General features: G+C 44.5%; 1 protein-coding gene across 4 annotated transcripts in view; it reads left to right on the top strand.

Annotated features, from left to right (window-relative positions):
- Nucleotides 1-22,620, top strand: part of LOC123997943 (cyclin-dependent kinase 14) — a 241,577-nt gene that overhangs the window by 147,763 nt on the left and 71,194 nt on the right. For all 4 annotated transcript variants that reach the window (XM_046302683.1, XM_046302682.1, XM_046302681.1 and 1 more), the window contains one exon: nt 11,880-12,027. In XM_046302683.1, coding sequence (XP_046158639.1) covers nt 11,880-11,998 — 119 coding nt within the window. In that variant the 3' untranslated portion in view covers nt 11,999-12,027. The remainder of the gene's footprint in view (nt 1-11,879; nt 12,028-22,620) is intronic.

The raw sequence follows: 22,620 nt of genomic DNA, 5'->3' as shown, positions 1-22,620 counted from the left end.
CTCCACAGGTAGTATCACATTTTTCATTTCATTACAGCACAACGGTTTGATTTGTTTGATCGTAGCTAGCTACATAGCTAGCTACATAGCGTCTGTGTATTAAAGATAATTGTGTAGTCTAGAGCGATTTTCTAGGTTAGCTAGCCAGCTATTGTCGTTCTTTTAACGCAACGTAACGTAATCAACACTGCTAGCTAGCCAGCTAGCCCCCGAATAGCAGCACTGTAGAAACTATTACACTCAACGGAACGACTTGATTAGTGTAGTGTCAACAACGCAGCCACTGCCAGCTAGCCTACAAAGTCAACAACGCAGCCACTGCCAGCTAGCCTACTTCAGCAGTACTGTATCATTTGAATCATTTTAGTCAATAAGATTCTTGCTACGTAAGCTTAACTTTTTGAACATTCGAGACGTGTAGTCCACTTGTCATTCCAATCTCCTTGCATTAGCGTAGCCTCTTCTGTAGCCTGTCAACTATGTGTCTGTCTATCCCTGTTCTCTCCTCTCTGCACAGACCATACAAACGCTCCACACCGCGTGGCCGCTGCCACCCTAATCTGGTGGTCCCAGCGCGCACGACCCACGTTGAGTTCCAGGTCTCCGGTAGCCTCTGGAACTGCCGATCTGCAGCCAACAAGGCAGAGTTCATCTCAGCCTATGCCTCCCTCCAGTCCCTCGACTTCTTGGCACTGACAGAAACATGATTCACCACAGATAACACTGCTACTCCTACTGCTCTCTCTTCGTCCGCCCACGTGTTCTCGCACACCCCGAGAGCTTCTGGTCAGCGGGGTGGTGGCATCGGGATCCTCATCTCTCCCAAGTGGTCATTCTCTCTTTCTCCCCTTACCCATCTGTCTATCGCCTCCTTTGAATTTCATGCTGTCACAGTTACCAGCCCTTTCAAGCTTAACATCCTTATCATTTATCGCCCTCCAGGTCCCCTCGGAGAGTTCATCAATGAGCTTGATGCCTTGATAAGCTCCTTTCCTGAGGACGGCTCACCTCTCACAGTTCTGGGAGACTTTAACCTCCCCACGTCTACCTTTGACTCATTCCTCTCTGCCTCCCTCTTTCCACTCCTCTCCTCTTTTGACCTCACCCTCTCACCTTCCTCCCCTACTCACAAGGCAGGCAATACGCTCGACCTCATCTTTACTAGATGCTGTTCTTCCACTAACCTCATTGCAACTCCCCTCCAAGTCTCCGACCACTACCTTGTATCCTTTTCCCTCTCGCTCTCATCCAACACTTCCCACACTGCCCCTACTCGGATGGTATCGCGCCGTCCCAACCTTCGCTCTCGTATCCTTTTCCCTCTCGCTCTCATCCAACACTTCCCACACTGCCCCTACTCGGATGGTATCGCGCCGTCCCAACCTTCGCTCTCTCTCCCCCGCTACTCTCTTCTCTTCCATCCTATCATCTCTTCCCTCTGCTCAAACCTTCTCCAACCTATCTCCTGATTCTGCCTCCTCAACCCTCCTCTCCTCCCTTTCTGCATCCTTTGACTCTCTATGTCCCCTATCTTCCAGGCCGGCTCGGTCCTCCCCTCCCGCTCCGTGGCTTGACGACTCATTGCGAGCTCACAGAACAGGGCTCCGGGCAGCCGAGCGGAAATGGAGGAAAACTCGCCTCCCTGCGGACCTGGCATCCTTTCACTCCCCCCTCTCTACATTTTCCTCCTCTGTCTCTGCTGCTAAAGCCACTTTCTACCACTCTAAATTCCAAGCATCTGCCTCTAACCTTAGGAAGCTCTTTGCCACCTTCTCCTTCCTCCTGAATCCTCCTCCCCTTCCCCCCCCCGCCTCCCTCTCTGCAGATGACTTCGTCAACCATTTTGAAAAGAAGGTCGACGACATCCGATCCTCGTTTGCTAAGTCAAACGACACCACTGGTTCTGCTCACACTGCCTTACCCTGTGCTCTGACCTCTTTCTCCCCTCTCTCTCCAGATGAAATCTCGCGTCTTGTGACGGCCGGCCGCCCAACAACCTGCCCGCTCGACCCTATCCCCTCCTCTCTTCTCCAGACCATTTCCGGAGACCTTCTCCCTTACCTCACCTCGCTCATCAACTTATCCCTGACCGCTGGCTACGTCCCTTCCGTCTTCAAGAGAGCGAGAGTTGCACCCCTTCTGAAAAAACCTACACTCGATCCCTCCGATGTCAACAACTACAGACCAGTATCCCTTGTTTCTTTTCTCTCCAAAACTCTTGAACGTGCCGTCCTTGGTCAGCTCTCCCGCTATCTCTCTCAGAATGACCTTCTTGATCCAAATCAGTCAGGTTTCAAGACTAGTCATTCAACTGAGACTGCTCTTCTCTGTATCACGGAGGCGCTCCGCACCGCTAAAGCTAACTCTCTCTCCTCTGCTCTCATCCTTCTAGACCTATCGGCTGCCTTCGATACTGTGAACCATCAGATCCTCATCTCCACCCTCTCCGAGTTGGGCATCTCCGGCGCGGCCCACGCTTGGATTGCGTCCTACCTGACAGGTCGCTCCTACCAGGTGGCGTGGCGAGAATCTGTCTCCTCACCACGCGCTCTCACCACTGGTGTCCCCCAGGGCTCTGTTCTAGGCCCTCTCCTATTCTCGCTATACACCAAGTCACTTGGCTCTGTCATAACCTCACATGGTCTCTCCTATCATTGCTATGCAGACGACACACAATTAATCTTCTCCTTTCCCCCTTCTGATGACCAGGTGGCGAATCGCATCTCTGCATGTCTGGCAGACATATCAGTGTGGATGACGGATCACCACCTCAAGCTGAACTTCGGCAAGACGGAGCTGCTCTTCCTCCCGGGGAAGGACTGCCCGTTCCATGATCTCGCCATCACGGTTGACAACTCCATTGTGTCCTCCTCCCAGAGCGCTAAGAACCTTGGCGTGATCCTGGACAACACCCTGTCGTTCTCAACTAACATCAAGGCGGTGGCCCGTTCCTGTAGGTTCATGCTCTACAACATCCGCAGAGTACGACCCTGCCTCACACAGGAAGCGGCGCAGGTCCTAATCCAGGCACTTGTCATCTCCCGTCTGGATTACTGCAACTCGCTGTTGGCTGGGCTCCCTGCCTGTGCCATTAAACCCCTACAACTCATCCAGAACGCCGCAGCCCGTCTAGTGTTCAACCTTCCCAAGTTCTCTCACGTCACCCCGCTCCTCTGCTCTCTCCACTGGCTTCCAGTTGAAGCTCGCATCCGCTACAAGACCATGGTGCTTGCCTACGGAGCTGTGAGGGGAACGGCACCTCAGTACCTCCAGGCTCTGATCAGGCCCTACACCCAAGTAAGGGCACTGCGTTCATCCACCTCTGGCCTGCTCGCTTCCCTACCACTGAGGAAGTACAGTTCCCGCTCAGCCCAGTCAAAACTGTTCGCTGCTCTGGCTCCCCAATGGTGGAACAAACTCCCTCACGACGCCAGGACAGCGGAGTCAATCACCACCTTCCGGAGACACCTGAAACCCCACCTCTTTAAGGAATACCTAGGATAGGATAAAGTAATCCTTCTCACCCCCCTTAAAATATTTAGATGCACTATTGTAAAGTGGCTGTTCCACTGGATGTCATAAGGTGAATGCACCAATTTGTAAGTCGCTCTGGATAAGAGCGTCTGCTAAATGACTTAAATGTAATGTAAATGTAAAGGACACCAGCAGTATGATCGCATAACAGCTCCCCTCCTCCCCTCCTTTGTAAAGGACACTGGCAGGACACCAGCAGTATGATCTCAGAACAGCCCTCCTTTGTAAAGGACACCAGCAGTATGATCTCAGAACAGCCCTCCTTTGTAAAGGACACCAGCAGTATGATCTCAGAACAGCCCTCCTTCGTAAAGGACACCAGCAGTATGATCTCAGAACAGCCCTCCTTTGTAAAGGACACCAGCAGTATGATCTCAGAACAGCCCTCCTTTGTAAAGGACACCAGCAGTATGATATCTATTATTGAATCTCTTGATCCTCTCCCTGATAATACTTTGTTAGTTACTTTTGATGTTGAGTCGTTATACACAAATATTCCATACGAGGGCAGTATTGAAGCTATGGAACATTTTCTTCTGCAATGTGACCCCAATTAACTACCTTCCAGTGCATGCATTATAAAATTGGCTGAAATAGTACTCGCACAAGTACTTCATGTTTCTAAATGATTTCTTTATTCAGACAAAGGGTACTGCTATGGGATCCTCCATGGCTCCTAACTTTGTATGTGGGTTACATGAAGAAACATTTGTATGTGGGTTACATTTTCAATCCTCTCAAAAATGTTTTCTTGCCTAACATCATTATTTGGAAACGGTATATTGATGATATTTTTTGTTCTATGGAGGGGTGATGCAAAACAGAGGGGTGATGGAGGGGTGATGCAAAACAGAGGGGTGATGGAGGGGTGATGCAAAACAGAGGGGTGATGGAGGGGAGATGCAAAACAGCTCCAGGCGTTCCATACTTTTCTTAACTGTTGTTCTGAGCATCTGAGATTTACTATGTACTCTGACACATGTCAAATCAGTTTCCTTGATCTTCTGATCTTGTGTGAGGATAATGCTCTACACACTGATCTTTACAGGAAAGCTACTGATCGTAACAGTTTGTTGAGGGGTGATAGTTGTCACCTGTTTCCCTTGAAAAACAGTTTGCCCTACAATTCTGTAGGAACTTGCAAAATTTGCACACAAAAAACCAATCAGATTAAGACAGAAATATGGCTGAGACGCAAAGAAAATTCAAGGAGAGGGGGTACAAAAATGGTCAGATTAATACTGTCATTGAGAACATTCAAAACAAACTGAGACAGGATCTTTTTCAAGGACAGTCTCGCAAAAAGAAGCATTCTTGCAACTTCCCGCTATTCAAAGTGCTCTGAACAAATTACGGCACATTCTAAGATCCGATGACGGTATCGGTAACGTGTTTTCGGACCCTCTCTTGGTCGTATTTTTGTGGAGCAGAAATCTCAGAGATCAATTGGTGAACTCTGATTTACCACCACAAAATGGTACAATGTCTATTTGCGCCCCTACTGGATGGAAACTACTAGTGTAACGGCTGTGCTCAATGCAATGTCACTTACAAATGTAGATCCTTCAAACACCCCCAAACAGGGAAACAGATCCCAATCAAAGGTGTTATTTATCTTAGAACTTGTCCTTGTGGTAAAAATTATGTGGGTAAAACCAAGTGCCAATTAAAAGTACTAATCGTAGCACCATTAGGTGCAAAAACTTGCGTACCCAGTTGCGGTCCACCTTTTGGAAGTGAACCACTTGTTTCGTCTCTACGTTATATCGGCATCGAACATGTCACCCTCCCTAGGACCTCGACAATTTACTGTTAAAACGAGAGGCTGCCTGGATCGGGCTCAACGTAGACTTTGATCTGAAGCCATTCTTGTGATTTTGCTATTGTAAATGTTTGTAGGCCTACAGTATGTATTATGTACTACAGTAAGTTATTGCATCTGAGCTCCTAGAGTGTGCGGCTCTCCTTTAATTTTTCAAGATATGAAACAAGACCTCAAGGAGGCAGTCCTCACATACAACAGGTATGTATATAGGCAACTACCAAAATAAAGGAAACACCAACATAGTGTCTTAATAGGGCGTTGAACCACCACAAGCTTCAATGCACCTTGACACAGATTCTACAAATGTCTGGAACTCTATTGGAGGGATGCGACATCATTCTTCCACGAGAAATTCCATAATTTGGTGTTTTGTTGATGGTGGTGGAAAATGCTGTTTCAGGCGCTGCTCCAGAATCTCCCATACGTGTTCAACTGGATTGAGATCTATTGACTGAGACGCGCACACAAACACACACACACACACACGCACACACTCACGCACGCACGCACGAACACACACACACACATTCACGCACGCATGCACGCACGAACACACACACACACATTCACGCACGAACACACACACCACTTTGAGACCCCTCTTTCAAAGTCTCTGAGATCTCTTCTTCTAGTCATGGTAGCCAAAATAATGGGCAACTAGGCATTTTTATATGTGTATATATATTATTTTTTTTACAAACATTTATAATTTTCCTATCACAATACCCAACCTGGCATCCTACATGACAGTTCATTTGCCATCGAATCAGAACAGGACATTCAACTGTGTCATTCAGAGATTACATACCACCCATATTATTAGACTAGAAACACAGATACATACAGAGCCAATCCTATCCGTTCACCCCTCTCATCACCAGTGTCAAAGCCCAAAGCCTGTTAAGATAGCTTCATAGGAGCTGCATTGGAGACAACCCACCCACAGGCTGGTCATTTTAATATGAGAATAATTCTCATTTTAAATTCCCCAGATGAGGATTGATTGATCTCTATTAATCCTGTTATCAGCAGGCCACAGTAGGTTGTTCTGTTAGGAGAAGCAGGAGCTCTGCGGCGGTCACCGGGCTGGGAGAGATGGTGGCTCTCTTTGTGCTGTTACACACACACACACATGCATATGCACACACACACGTGCAGGCATGATTGCACACTCTCTCTCTCTGCCTCTCTCTCTCTCTCTCTCTCTCTCTCTCTCTCTCTCTCTCTCTCTCTCTCTCTCTCTCTCCCTCTCTCTCTTTATCTGTTTCTCACCCTCTCTCCCTCTCTCTCTCTCTCTGTTTCTCCCTCTCTCTCTCTCTCTCTCTCTCTCTCTCTCTCTCTCTCTCTCTCTCTCTCTCTCTCTCTCTCTCTCTCTCTCTCTCTCTCTCTCTCTCTCTCTCTCTCTCTCTCTCTCTCTCTCTCTCTCTCTCTCTCTCTCTCTCTCTCTCTCACACACATACATACGAAGAGGCAGGCTTTTGATTGAGAAAGAATATAGTCGAATTAATTCATACTGTTATACTGTATAAATGATGTCCTTGGTGGATCAACACTGTAGCAGCAGGGAGGGAGGAATGAAAGGAGGGAGGGAGGAATGAAAGGAGGGAGGGAGGAATGAAAGGAGGGAGGGAGGAATGAATGAAAGGAGGGAGGGAGGAATGAAAGGAGGGAGGGAGGAATGAAAGGAGGGGGAGGGAGGAATGAAAGGAGGGAGGGAGGGAGGAATGAATGAAAGGAGGGAGGGAGGGAGGAATGAATGAAAGGAGGGAGGGAGGGAGGAATGAAAGGAGGAGAGGAGGAATGAAAGGAGGGAGGGAGGAATGAAAGGAGGGAGGGAGGGAGGAATGAATGAAAGGAGGGAGGGAGGGAGGAATGAATGAAAGGAGGGAGGGAGGGAGGAATGAAAGGAGGAGAGGAGGAATGAAAGGAGGGAGGGAGGAATGAAAGGAGGGAGGGAGGAATGAAAGGAGGGAGGAATGAAAGGAGGAGAGGAGGAATGAAAGGAGGGAGGGAGGAATGAATGGAGGGAGGGAGGGAAATGAAAGGAGGAGAGGGAGGAATGAATGAAAGGGAGGAAAGGAGGGAGGGAGGAATGAAAGGAGGGAGGGAGGAATGAAAGGAGGGAGGGAGGAATGAAAGGAGGGAGGGAGGAATGAAAGGAGTTGAGGAGGAATGAAAGGAGGGAGGAATGAAAGGAGGGAGGGAGGAATGAAAGGAGGGAGGGAGGAATGAAAGGAGTTGAGGAGGAATGAAAGGAGGGAGGAATGAAAGGAGGGAGGGAGGAATGAAAGGAGGGAGGGAGAGAATAACAAATGGTGGTGGAGGAGGGGAAGCAGAGGAGAAATGTCTCTGAAGAGAAGGAATGAGAGAAGTTAAATAAAGGGATCATTGTTATCCTGGGTGTTAGCCTGCTAGTGAAACATGGTGATGTTGTTTTGTGCAGCAGGTAGACAGGCAGCAGGAGAATAGAGACTGATGGGAAATGCCCCAGCCCAACATACCACTGGGAGTTAAACCTAACTGTCAGCACTCTAACACTAACTAACATGAGCTTTACATTCATTACAACACCACAGATAATGAAGAAAGAAACATGGCACACAGAAACACACACACCCACACACACACACACACACACACACACAACACATTTGTATACACACACACACAACGCATATATACACACACAGCGTGTTCAACATTAAAGCTGAATCTTTATTATTGTTATCTTGCTAGGGACTGAAGGAGAACATGGTTTATTCAGCCAAAAATGCACTCCGTTGTCTAATGTGTTGGGAATTATAGAGACAATAGCTTGACAGATTTATTATGAACAATGGAAGAATTACAGGAGGCATAATAGACTACCCAGTCCTGTGTGTGTGTGTGTGTGTGTGTGTGTGTGTGTGTGTGTGTGTGTGTGTGTGTGTGTGTGTGTGTGTGTGTGTGTGTGTGTGTGTGTGTGTGTGTGTGTGTGTGTGTGTGTGTGTGTGTGTGTGTGTGTGTGTGTGTGTGTGTGTGTGTGTGTGTGTGTGTGTGTGAATTGGATTGTGATTATGACATTTAACAGAAACACTGTGGGAATCTGAGACAGAAGTAGTGTACAATAATATTGTCCTTGACTCGACCTTCTCAGTATTACAGACTCTGATATCTCGGAGCATTATAGACTCTGATATCTCGCTGTATTACAGACTCTGATATCTCTTAGTATTACAGACTCTGATATCTCGGAGCATTACAGACTCTGATATCTCGGAGCATTACAGACTCTGATATCTCGGAGCATTATAGACTCTGATATCTCGGAGCATTACAGACTCTGATATCTCGGAGCATTATAGACTCTGATATCTCGGAGCATTACAGACTCTGATATCTCGGAGCATTATAGACTCTGATATCTCGGAGCATTACAGACTCTGATATCTCGCTGTATTACAGACTCTGATATCTCGGAGCATTATAGACTCTGATATCTCGGAGCATTATAGACTCTGATATCTCGCTGTATTACAGACTCTGATATCTCGGAGCATTACAGACTCTGATATCTCGGAGCATTATAGACTCTGATATCTCGCTGTATTACGCACTCTGATATCTTGCTGTATTACGGACTCTGATATCTCGCTGTATTACGCACTCAGATATCTCGCTGTATTACGCACTCAGATATCTCGCTGTATTACGCACTCGGATATCTTGCTCTATTACGCACTCAGATATCTTGCTGTATTACGCACTCGGATATCTTGCACTATTACGGACTCTGATATCTCGCTGTATTATGCACTCAGATATCTCGCTGTATTATGCACTCAGATATCTCGCTGTATTACGCACTCAGATATCTCGCTGTATTACGCACTCGGATATCTTGCTCTATTACGCACTCAGATATCTTGCTGTATTACGCACTCGGATATCTTGCACTATTACGGACTCTGATATCTCGCTGTATTACGCACTCAGATATCTCGCTGTATTACGCACTCAGATATCTCGCTGTATTACGCACTCAGATATCTCGCTGTATTACGCACTCGGATATCTTGCTCTATTACGCACTCAGATATCTTGCTGTATTACGCACTCGGATATCTTGCTCTATTACGCACTCAGATATCTCGCTGTATTACGCACTCTGATATCTCGCAGTATTACGGACTCTGATATCTCGGAGCATTACAGACTCTGATATCACTTAGTATTACAGACTCTGATATCTCGGAGCATTACAGACTCTGATATCACTTAGTATTACGGACTCTGATATCTCGGAGCATTACAGACTCTGATATCACTTAGTATTACGGACTCTGATATCTCTTAGCATTACAGACTCTGATATATCTCAGTATTACGGACTCTGATATCTCACAGTGCTACGGACTCTGATATCTCTTAGTATTACGGACTCTGATATCTCACAGTGCTACGGACTCTGATATCTCACAGTGCTACGGACTCTGATATCTCTTAGTATTACGGACTCTGATATCTCACAGTGCTACGGACTCTGATATCTCACAGTGCTACGGACTCTGATATCTCTTAGCATTACAGACTCTGATATCTCTTAGCATTACAGACTCTGATATCTCTTAGTATTACAGACTCTGATATCTCACAGTGCTACGGACTCTGATATCTCTTAGCATTACAGACTCTGATATCTCTTAGCATTACAGACTCTGATATCTCGGAGCATTATAGACTCTGATATCTCGCTGTATTACGCACTCTGATATCTTGCTGTATTACGGACTCTGATATCTCGCTGTATTACGCACTCAGATATCTCGCTGTATTACGCACTCGGATATCTTGCTCTATTACGCACTCAGATATCTTGCTGTATTACGCACTCGGATATCTTGCTCTATTACGCACTCAGATATCTTGCTGTATTACGCACTCGGATATCTTGCACTATTACGGACTCTGATATCTCGCTGTATTACGCACTCAGATATCTCGCTGTATTACACACTCAGATTTCTCGCTGTATTACGCACTCAGATATCTCGCTGTATTACGCACTCAGATATCTCGCTGTATTACGCACTCGGATATCTTGCTCTATTACGCACTCAGATATCTTGCTGTATTACGCACTCGGATATCTTGCACTATTACGGACTCTGATATCTCGCTGTATTACGCACTCAGATATCTCGCTGTATTACGCACTCAGATATCTCGCTGTATTACGCACTCAGATATCTCGCTGTATTACGCACTCGGATATCTTGCTCTATTACGCACTCAGATATCTTGCTGTATTACGCACTCGGATATCTTGCTCTATTACGCACTCAGATATCTCGCTGTATTACGCACTCTGATATCTCGCAGTATTACGGACTCTGATATCTCGGAGCATTACAGACTCTGATATCACTTAGTATTACAGACTCTGATATCTCGGAGCATTACAGACTCTGATATCACTTAGTATTACGGACTCTGATATCTCGGAGCATTACAGACTCTGATATCACTTAGTATTACGGACTCTGATATCTCTTAGCATTACAGACTCTGATATATCTCAGTATTACGGACTCTGATATCTCACAGTGCTACGGACTCTGATATCTCTTAGTATTACGGACTCTGATATCTCACAGTGCTACGGACTCTGATATCTCACAGTGCTACGGACTCTGATATCTCTTAGTATTACGGACTCTGATATCTCACAGTGCTACGGACTCTGATATCTCACAGTGCTACGGACTCTGATATCTCTTAGCATTACAGACTCTGATATCTCTTAGCATTACAGACTCTGATATCTCTTAGTATTACAGACTCTGATATCTCACAGTGCTACGGACTCTGATATCTCTTAGCATTACAGACTCTGATATCTCTTAGCATTACAGACTCTGATATCTCTTAGTATTACAGACTCTGATATCTCACAGTGCTACGGACTCTGATATCTCACAGTGCTACGGACTCTGATATCTCACAGTGCTACGGACTCTGATATCTCTTAGCATTACAGACTCTGATATCTCTTAGCATTACAGACTCTGATATCTCTTAGTATTACAGACTCTGATATCTCTTAGTATTACAGACTCTGATATCTCGGAGTATTATGGACTCTGATATCTCTTAGCATTACAGACTCTGTTATCTCTTAGTATTACGGACTCTGATATCTCGGAGTATTACAGACTCTGATATCTCCTCACGGAAAGGAAATAAAGGATGTGAGAGAGAGTGGTGTTTTTATAACTCAGTTCAGTGATAGTGTGTCCTGCAACTCTCGAATAAGCCTTAAAGAGATAAACTCTCTTCATTTCAGAGTATTTTGACTCAATCTGTAATCCTTTGACTCTAAGAGGAAACTATGAGGTTGGCTTTAATGACTGATAAATCACATTCTCTCACTCTTTCTCCCTTACTCTCTTTTGTCTCTCTCTCTCTTTCTCTCTCACTCAACTATCTCTCTCTCTCTCTCTCTCTCTCTCTCTCTCTCTCTCTCTCTCTCCTACCCCAGTGGCTACTATCTTCACGGTACCAAATGTCAAGCTGCAGGTGGAGTCAGGTGACAGTATACAGGTGTGTACCAGGACCAGCTCCAGCCATGCTAAAGGACCGTCCAGCAGCAAACACTGACGGGGGCAGACTGCCCCACAGCTAGCCAGGTATGTACACACACGCACGCACGCACATACACACACACACACACACACACACACACATACATTAAATGCTAATAAAATGAAATGCATGCTCTTCAACCGATCGCTGCCCACAACCGCCTGCCCGACAAGCATCACTACTCTGGATGATTCTGACTTAGAATATGTGGACAACTATAAATACCTAAGTGTCTGGCTAGAATGTAAACTCTCCTTCCAGACTCACATTAAGCATCTTCAATCCAAAATTAAATCTAAAACCTATTTTGAAACAAAGCCTCCTTCACTCATGCTGCCAAACATACCCTGTAAAACGGACTATCCTACCTATCCTTGACTTCGGCGATGTCATTTATAAAATAGCCTCCAACACTCTACTCAGCAAATTGGATGCAGTCTATCACAGTGCAATCTGTTTTGTCACCAAAGCCCCATATACTACCCACCACTGCTCTCATTGGCTGGCCCTTGCTACATATTTGTTGCCTCTGACCCACTGGCTCCAGGTCATCTATAAGTCTTTGCTAGGTATAGCTCCGCCTTATCTCAGCTCACTGGTCACCATAGCAACACCCACCCGTAGCACACGCTCCAGCAGGTGTATTTCACTGGTCATCCCCAAAGCCAACACCTCTTTTGGCCACCTTTCCTTCCAGTTCTCTGCTGCCGTTGACTGGAACGAATTGCAAAAATCACTGAAGTTGGAGACTTATATCTGCCTCACTAACTTTAAGCATCAGCTGTCAGAGCAGCTTACCGATCGCTGCAGCTGTACACAGCGCAACCAATTACCTACCTCATCCCCATATTTGTTTTTCTGTTCTTTTGCACACCAGTATCTCTACTCGCTTTATCTTGGCCAGGTCGCAGTTGTAAATGAGAACTTGTTCTCAACTGGCCAACCTGGTTAAATAAAGGTGAAATAAAAAAGAAATACACATACATATACACTACAATTCAAAAGTTTGGGGTCACTTAGAAATGTCCTTGTTTTTTAAAGAAAAGCTCATTTTTTGTCCATTAAAATAACATCAAATTGATCAGGAATACAGTGTAGCCATTATTAATGTTGTAAATGACTATTGTAGCTGGAATCGGCTGATTTTTTAAATGGAATATCTACATAGTCGTACAGGGGACATTATCAGCAACCATCACTCCTGTGATACATTGTGTTAGCTAATCCAAGTTTATCATTTTAAAAGGCTAATTGATCATTAGAAAACCCTTTTGCAATTATGTTAACACAGCTGAAACCCGTTGTTCTGATTAAAGAGGCAATAAAACCGTCTTTCTTTCGACTAGTTGAGTATCTGGAGCATCTGCATTTGTGGGTTCGATTACAGGCTCAAAATGGCCAGAAACAAAGACCTTTCTTCTGAAACTCGTCAGTCTATTCTTGTTCTGAATAATACATTTCTAAAAAAAAACTCAAGATCTCGTATAACGCTGTGTACTTCACAGAACAGAGCAAACTAACTAGAATAGAAAGACGAGTGGGAGACCCCGGTGTACAACTGAGCAAGAGGACAAGTACATTAGAGTGTCTAGTTTGAGAAACAGATGCCTCACAAATCCTCAACTGGCAGCTTTGTTAAATAGTACCCGCAAAACACCAGTCTTAACGTCAACAGTTAAGCGGCCACCCCGGGATGCTGGCCTTCTAGGCAGAGTTCCTCTGTCCAGTGTCTGTGTTCTTTTTCCCATCATAATCTTTTATTTTTATTGGCCAGCCTGAGATATGGCTTTTTCTTTGCAACTCTGCCTAGAAGGCCAACATCCCGGAGTCGCCTCTTCGCTGTTGATGTTGAGACTGGTGTTTTGCGAGTACCATACCACCAACAAAAACCAGCTGCCTTCTGATCACTAACAGCCCTCAAAGGATCCTAAAGCTGAAGTGGTCATGATATGGTATAGTAAAGTGTAGCAGGGGATCCTGTGTAATGGCTGGTGGGTTATCTTCAGCTCTGACTGGGGAAGGAGGGGGTCCTGTTCAGCAGAGAGGGGGTTCCCTATTCACCAGGCACATAAAGAGGCTGTATTTGCATGTAATGAGAGATCTGGGGGCCAGACGGAGGGGATAATGATGGTGAAGGGGCCAGGGCCTAACTTAAGCGCCACTCCAGGGCCCCACTCACAGGATTAAACCTGCAGTTACAGACCGACAGGTGCAGGGACAGGTGCATGGGTTTAGGGATGGGGATCGTTCGGTGAAGACTGACTGGAGAGGATGACAACCACACACCTACTCATACACACACACACATACACACACATAGGGCCATAGGGTACATAAACCAAACACAGTAGTTTTACACACCAAACTGGACTATGTATCTATCTCCTCTCCTCCTCCCTCTATTTCAGACCATTTCATCCCATATCCTCCTACAGTGGATGTGTGCGTGTGAATGTGTGTGTATGTCCGTGCGTGCGTTTGTGCATGCGTTCATGCGTGTGTGTGTGTAAGAGCTGAGAGTGGAAGTCACCCCACTGGGAGAGCTCTGTCTTCTCAGCTGCAGTATTCTTATTGAAATTATCCTCTTTGTCCCTGCCCTTCCCATTGACTCTGACAGACTGACAGAGCCCCAGTGATCGCAGACTAATCCACACGCGCACACACACACACACACACAACACACACACACACACACAAACACAAACATGAATGTCTGGTATTCCAGTGAAGAATCTGAAAGGTGAGAAGAAGAGGAGGAGGAGGAAGAGGAGGAGGGGAGAATGTGGTGTGGAGGATAGAAGAGTCTACGAGGACCTGGGGGAAGTGTTGTATTATTTATAAGAGGTAGTGCAGCCAGACAGACAGACACAGAGAGGCAGACGGGCAGGGTGTATTCTTCCAAGGGGTTAATTCCCAGTAGACAGTCTTTGTGCTGTCTAGATGGCTGCTTTCACACAGCCCACTACCTGTCTGTTATAGAACTGAATCAAGACCAGCGAGACTGACACACCTCAGACTCACAGCTGTCTGTACTATCTTCAGACTGGAGAGAGAGAGCAAGAGACAGAGAGAAGGAGAGAGGGAGATATAGAGAGAGATAGTGAGGGGCAAAGAGAGGAAGACAAGATGGAGGAAGGTGGGGTGGTGAAGAGGGGTAACAAGAGTAGAGTCATTGAACACTGGTCACTTGAATAATGTTTACATACTGTTTTACCCACTTCATATGTATATACTGTATTCTAGTCAAGGCTCATCCTATATAACTACTGCTGTACACACCTTTTATATTCATATACTGTCCATAATGTCTATACACAGGATCATATACATATATATTTATATTCCGGACTCTGACATTGCTCATTCTAATATTTCTATACTTCTTAATTCCTTTATTTACATTTTTGGGATGTGTGTGTGTTGTTTTGTATTGTTAGGTGTTACTGCACTGCAATAACATCTGCAAAATATGTGTACTCGACCAATACAACTTAATTTGATTTAGAAAGAGAGGGAGCAACAAAGAAATAGAGACATACTGTACATGATAGGCATGTGTGTTGTTGAAGGGGGAAGGCAGGAGAGTGAGTGAGAGAGAGAGAGAGAGAGAGAGAGAGAGAGAGAGAGAGAGAGAGAGAGAGAGAGAGAGAGAGAGAGAGAGAGAGAGAGAGAGAGAGAGAGAGAGAGAGAGAGAATGAGCGCAAAATAGAAAGAGAGAGAGAGAGAGAGGAAAAAACAGGCCTCACAGGCTGTACATGGACAGTTATAGAAGTGTACTTCAGAGCTATACTGTATGTTTATTCATGAGTGTGCATTATTCAGGGGAATGGCTGATGCAACATTGTACCTTGCCTTTGCAATGGCTCTCTCTGTACCATCAATCCTCACGATGACCATGAAGTTCACTTTGAAGTTATTTTCGACCACCTTTAGGATGACTTCCACTGAGTTTGTACTTCTTGCAATCAGCCTAGCAAACGTCAGTTTCATATTGTACCGTTCCGTTGGCTGAGAGGGAATAGTCTACAGTCAGCTCCTCTCCTCTCCTCATCTCCTTTCCTCATCTTCTTTCCTGGTGTCACAGAGAATGACTGGTGAAAACAAGCGCTGCATAGGCCTCCACGACGTTGCTTTTAGCTGTGTTTTCACGTCTGTGCAGTAAGAAGATGAGCAGTACCTGATGTAGCAGTACCTGTCAGCAGCCAGCCAGACAGACAGACATGTAAGAGTCAGACAGACAGAGAAAGCAGTTCTGGGTCAGAAAGAGGACACTATGGGCCCTCAGCATCACAATAAGACCCACAAGCGCACTGAAGCTACAGTTGGAAGTTTACATACACTTACATGCTGACCAGACCGGACACGTCATGTGCGCGAGCGTTGCAAAATAAATTTAGAAATCAATGTTATTCAATTATTGCACCCACACTGCTCGTGATCGCCAACGAGCGTCTGCGATGCCAAGGGCTAAAATAGAACTCCTTTCTATTTCTGCCGCAGATCGCGCTGAAAGTCCTGCCTCTCCCATCTCCTCATTGGTTTATAGAAGCAGGTACCCACGTGCCATCTCCTCACTGGTTATACCCACGTATAAGACAATGGTGGTAATACTATGAACGTTTAGATGCCGATCACCATATAAGTTCAAAGATGAAAAGGCCTGGAAGGAGGAGAGATGACTAGAAATGATTCGGTTGGCCGTTTTATGTGTGGATTAATTTTGGAGTAGAGGACCTTGTGCATTTCAGGTAAAATAACAACTCAATGTTTATATCCCAGGACAAATTAGCTGGCAACAGCAAGCTAGCTAAATAGGAAAAATTAGCTAGCAAGTGCAAGCTAACTAGCTAAATTGCCATACATGTTTAATGCTTTTCGACCTGTCCCCAAATTAATGTAATTGGTTCAGAGTTTGTTTTGATATTTTAACCTGCGTGTCGTGATCGCGTTTGGGGCAAAATAAATGTATGCACGATAGCACACGCACGCAGCCGGTTTGGGTTCCGTGTTAGGTTGGAGTCATTAAAACTCGTTTTTCAACCACCCCACAAATTTCTTGTTAACAAACTATAGTTTTGGCAAGTCGGTTAGGTCATTTTTCAAACAATTGTTTACAGACAGATTATTTCACTTATTATTCACTGTATCACAATTCCAGTGGGTCAGACGTTTACATACACTAAGTTGACTGTGCCTTTAAACAGCTTGGAAAATTACAGAAAATAATGGAATGGCTAAGGAAGCTTCTGATAGGCTAATTGACATCATTTGAGTCAATTGGAGGTGTACCTGTGGATGTCCTGGCCCCCCAATGGTGGAACAAACTCCCTCACGACGCCAGGACAGCGGAGTCAATCACCACCTTCCGGAGACACCTGAAACCCCACCTCTTTAAGGAATACCTAGGATAGGTTAAGTAATCCCTCTCACCCCACCCCCCTAAGTTTTAGATGCACTATTGTTAAGTGACTGTCCCACTGGATGTCATAAGGTGAATGCACCAATTTGTAAGTCGCTCTGGATAAGAGCGTCTGCTAAATGACTTAAATGTAATGTAATGTAAATGTGATGTATTTCAAGTCCTACCTTCAAACTCTGTGCCTCTGCTTGACATCATGGGAAAATCAAAAGAAATCAGCCAAGACCTCAGACAACAAATTGTAGACCTCCACAAGTCTGGTTCATCCTTGGGAGCAATTTCCAAATGCCTGAAGGTACCACGTTCATCTGTACAAACAATAGTACGCAAGTATAAACACCATGGGACCACGCAGCCGTCATACTGCTCAGGAAGGAGACTGTCTCCTAGAGATCAACGTACTTTGGTGCGAAAAGTGTAAATCAATCCCAGAACAACAGCAAATGACCTTGTGAAGATGCTGGAGGAAACAGTTACAAAAGTATCTATATCCAGAGTAAAACGAGTCCTATATCGACGTAACTTGAAAGGTCGTTCAGCAAGGAAGAAGCCACTGCTCCAAAATCGCCATAAAAAAAGCCAGACTACGGTTTGCAACTGCACATGGGGACAAAGATCGTACTTTTTGGAGAAATATCCTCTGGTCTGATGAAACAAAAATAGAACTGTTTGGCCATAATGACCATCGTTATGTTTGGAGGAAAAAGGGGGAAGCTTGCAAGACGAAGAACACCATCTCAACCTTGAAGCACGGGGGTGGCAGCATCATGTTGTGGGGGTGCTTTGCTGCAGGAGGGACTGGTGCACTTCACAAAATAGATTGCTTCATGAGGATAGAAAATTATTTGGACATATTGAAGCAACATCTCAAGACATCAGTCAGGAAGTTAAAGCTTGGTCGTTGTGACGTAGAAGTCCGACACTGGCCGCCGGCAGCATTTGGTTCTTTAACGCACACACATATTCATCACTCCTCCCTGCGCCATTATAAGATAAGTTAAAAATGTGGGTCGACACACAAATTAACTTCTGTCTTGGTGCATCTATTTCACACTTGTCAATGTTCATATTTGAGAGATACAATAATTATTATACTTATCAATGTTGTGGATGAGCGCATTGTTTGTTTGTTCTGTTCCTCTCTCTCCATCTCTGTAGCTTCCGGGTATGCTGGAAAAGGACCCGAGCTAAGGGAATTGGGTTGGCTTTATAGTGCCTGTCCCAAATGGCTCATTAATGCATATGGGCATATTGAAAGATATTGTCAGTAGTGATGTAATGTTGTAAATGTTATGTTGTGATATTGTTTAAAACCGTGTTGCAATGTATATCCTTTAGTATGTTTAGTTCATGGAAAATGTAGGTTTGTATTGTTAATTGATTAATTAATTAGGGTTAATTGTTCTGAGGGGAGGGGCTAGCCCTACAAAAGGAGCCTCTCCTTCAGTCATGGAGAGGCATTTTTGGATTGAGCTGTGGATGGGGCAGCATTGTTTTTAAGCTGTCCCATAAGGTAGACGTTGATGGCAGTACTGTTGTTTTTGTTCCGGAATCACTTGTAAATAAACACCTTTGCACAGAAGAACTTGTGCGGCTCCGCCATCTTTTTATTTTGATAGAGGTTAGGTTATCCAGTTTAGCCTTCTGGCCTACTCTACGTGACAGTCGTAAAATGGGTTTTCCAAATGAACAATGAACCCAAGCATACTCCCAAAGTTGTGGCAAAATGGCTTAAAGACAAGGTCAGGGTATTGGAGTGGCCATCACAAAGCCCTGACCTCAATCCCATAGAAAATGTGAGGGCAGAACTGAAAACGTGTGTGCAAGCAAGGAGACCTACAAACCTGACTCAGTTACACCAGCTCTGTCAGGAGTAATGGGCCACAATTCACCCAACTTATTGTGGGAAGTTTGTGGAAGGCTACCTGAAACGTTTGACTGAAGTTAAACAATTTAAAGGCAATGCTACCAAATACTAAACGAGTGTATGTAAACTTCTGACCCACTGGAAATTTGATGAAAGAAATGAAAGCTGAAATACATCATTCTTTCTACTATTATTATGACATTTCACATTCTTAAAATAAAGTGGTGATCCTAACTTACCTAAGACAGGGACTTTTTACTCGGATTAAATGTCAGGAATTGTGAAAAACTGGGTTTAAATGTATTTGGCTAAGGTGAATGTAAACTTCCGACTTCAACTGTATACTGTCTGTCCTTTCGGTCCACTATGTAGAGCAGCCAGGCAGCTGTTTATGTGGCTCTCACACACATTCAGCCACACACACTCACACAGACACACACACCACGTTTAGCCATGCCGGCTCAGTGGCCACCTGCCTGAGGGACTCCATACCTTAGCATTGTGTTACTTGAGTCTTTGCATATGCCATACACAACCACACACACACACATACCAGTGCACAGATTTCACGCACCAGAGCACACCTCTTCCAGCAGTTTGTCATGAATGTTTTGACTTCCTGTCCGATATCCTTTATTAAATTACTTTTTTTCCCGTTTTTTATTATTTCTTTCCAAAAAACACAAGGACGGGGTAACATTAAAGTATTAGAACATGAAGGACAAGCAATACAGCATCAAGACACTATCAAACATGTACCAGTCCCATCCTTATGTGTGAGGGTGCGTGTGCATGAGAGTGATATAAGATACAGTGCCTTGCGAAAGTATTCGGCCCCCTTGAACTTTGCGACCTTTTGCCACATTTCAGGCTTCAAACATAAAGATATAAAACTGTATTTTTTGTGAAGAATCAACAATAAGTGGGACAGAATCATGAAGTGGAACGACATTTATTGGATATTTCAAACTTTTTTAACAAATCAAAAACTGAAAAATTGGGCGTGCAAAATTATTCAGCCCCCTTAAGTTAATACTTTGTAGCGCCACCTTTTGCTGCGATTACAGCTGTAAGTCGCTTGGGGTATGTCTCTATCAGTTTTGCACATCGAGAGACTGACATTTTTTCCCATTCCTCCTTGCAAAACAGCTCGAGCTCAGTGAGGTTGGATGGAGAGCATTTGTGAACAGCAGTTTTCAGTTCTTTCCACAGATTCTCGATTGGATTCAGGTCTGGACTTTGACTTGGCCATTCTAACACCTGGATATGTTTATTTTTGAACCATTCCATTGTAGATTTTGCTTTATGTTTTGGATCATTGTCTTGTTGGAAGACAAATCTCCGTCCCAGTCTCAGGTCTTTTGCAGACTCCATCAGGTTTTCTTCCAGAATGGTCCTGTATTTGGCTCCATCCATCTTCCCATCAATTTTAACCATCTTCCCTGTCCCTGCTGAAGAAAAGCAGGCCCAAACCATGATGCTGCCACCACCAAGTTTGACAGTGGGGATGGTGTGTTCAGGGTGATGGGCTGTGTTGCTTTTACGCCAAACATAACGTTTTGCATTGTTGCCAAAAAGTTCAATTTTGGTTTCATCTGACCAGAGCACCTTCTTCCACATGTTTGGTGTGTCTCCTAGGTGGCTTGTGGCAAACTTTAAACAACACTTTTTATGGATATCTTTAAGAAATTGCTTTCTTCTTGCCACTCTTCCATAAAGGCCAGATTTGTGCAATATACGACTGATTGTTGTCCTATGGACATAGTCTCCCACCTCAGCTGTAGATCTCTGCAGTTCATCCAGAGTGATCATGGGCCTCTTGGCTGCATCTCTGATCAGTCTTCTCCTTGTATGAGCTGAAAGTTTAGAGGGACGGCCAGGTCTTGGTAGATTTGCAGTGGTCTGATACTCCTTCCATTTCAATATTATCGCTTGCACAGTGCTCCTTGGGATGTTTAAAGCCTGGGAAATCTTTTTGTATCCAAATCTGGCTTTAAACTTCTTCACAACAGTATCTCGGACCTGCCTGGTGTGTTCCTTGTTCTTCATGATGCTCTCTGCGCTTTTAACGGACCTCTGAGACTATCACAGTGCAGGTGCATTTATACAGAGACTTTATTACACACAGGTGGATTGTATTTATCATCATTAGTCATTTAGGTCAACATTAGATAATTCAGAGATCCTCACTGAACTTCTGGAGAGAGTTTGCTGCACTGAAAGTAAAGGGGCTGAATAATTTTGCACGCCCAATTTTTCAGTTTTTGAATTGTTAAAAAAGTTTGAAATATCCAATAAATGTCGTTCCACTTCATGATTGTGTCCCACTTATTATTGATTCTTCACAAAAAAATATAGTCTTATATTATATCTTTATGTTTGAAGCCTGAAATGTGGCAAAAGGTCGCAAAGTTCAAGGGGGCCGAATACTTTCGCAAGGCACTGACTGTATATGTCATAGTTTCCTTTTTCATGATCCTATATCCTTTTTCCAGCGTCGACATGTTTCATCACCATCAACTAGATACAACAGTAAAGCTCTGTACTTTAGTGTAGCATTTTGCATTTTCTATGCCATTTCAATTGTCAAAGACTCCAGTAACCCTAGTCATAAACTACGGCAAGCGGTACTGGAGCACCAAGTCTAGGTCGAAACGGCTCCTTAACAGCTTCTACCCCCTAGCAATCAGACTGCTAAACCGTTAATCAAATGGCTACCCGGACTATCTGCTTTTTTTAACCAAATATTTTCTTACTTTTTAAACAATTCTGCATTGTTGGTTAAGGGGTTGTAAGTAAACATTTCACGGTAAGTTCTACATCTGTTGTATTCGGCATGTGACAAATAGAATTTGATTGATATAGTCTACATACAGTATATACGGTATCGTACAGAGACAACAACTGGTGTTTTTGCTTTGACAGTCTTTTTGGGGTTCACAGAATGACCTGGGAGAAAGTTTTCAGAGAGAAGACAAACTGCTTTAAAGCTGTCCCCTGCTGTGTGCCCGGGGCAGGGAGAAAGGAAGGAATGAAGAGAGGGAGTGAGGGAGGTATAGAGGGATCACCTGAGGCACTGCCTTCAGGAATGGAGAGCTTTCTGTCAAATAACCTCGCTTTGCTCTCCTCTCAGTGTTTCTACTCAACACCAATCCCTGATTCCACTGGCCGTGTCCCATTTGGCAAACTCTCCCTTCTTTGTTTTGATTCTCTCCTCTCTCTCGCCCTCTTTTTCTCTTTCTCTCTCTCCATCTTCCTCTCTTTGTAAACTAATATTCAGTGTGAATAGAGATTGTAATACATTTCTTGGCTCGGTCATTCCCTGTAGAAGGTGCATGAGTCACCAGTGTG

Source organism: Oncorhynchus gorbuscha, linkage group LG15, assembly GCF_021184085.1.
Source record: "Oncorhynchus gorbuscha isolate QuinsamMale2020 ecotype Even-year linkage group LG15, OgorEven_v1.0, whole genome shotgun sequence".
NCBI lineage: Eukaryota > Metazoa > Chordata > Actinopteri > Salmoniformes > Salmonidae > Oncorhynchus > Oncorhynchus gorbuscha.
This window is presented reverse-complemented; position numbering and strand designations above follow the sequence as displayed.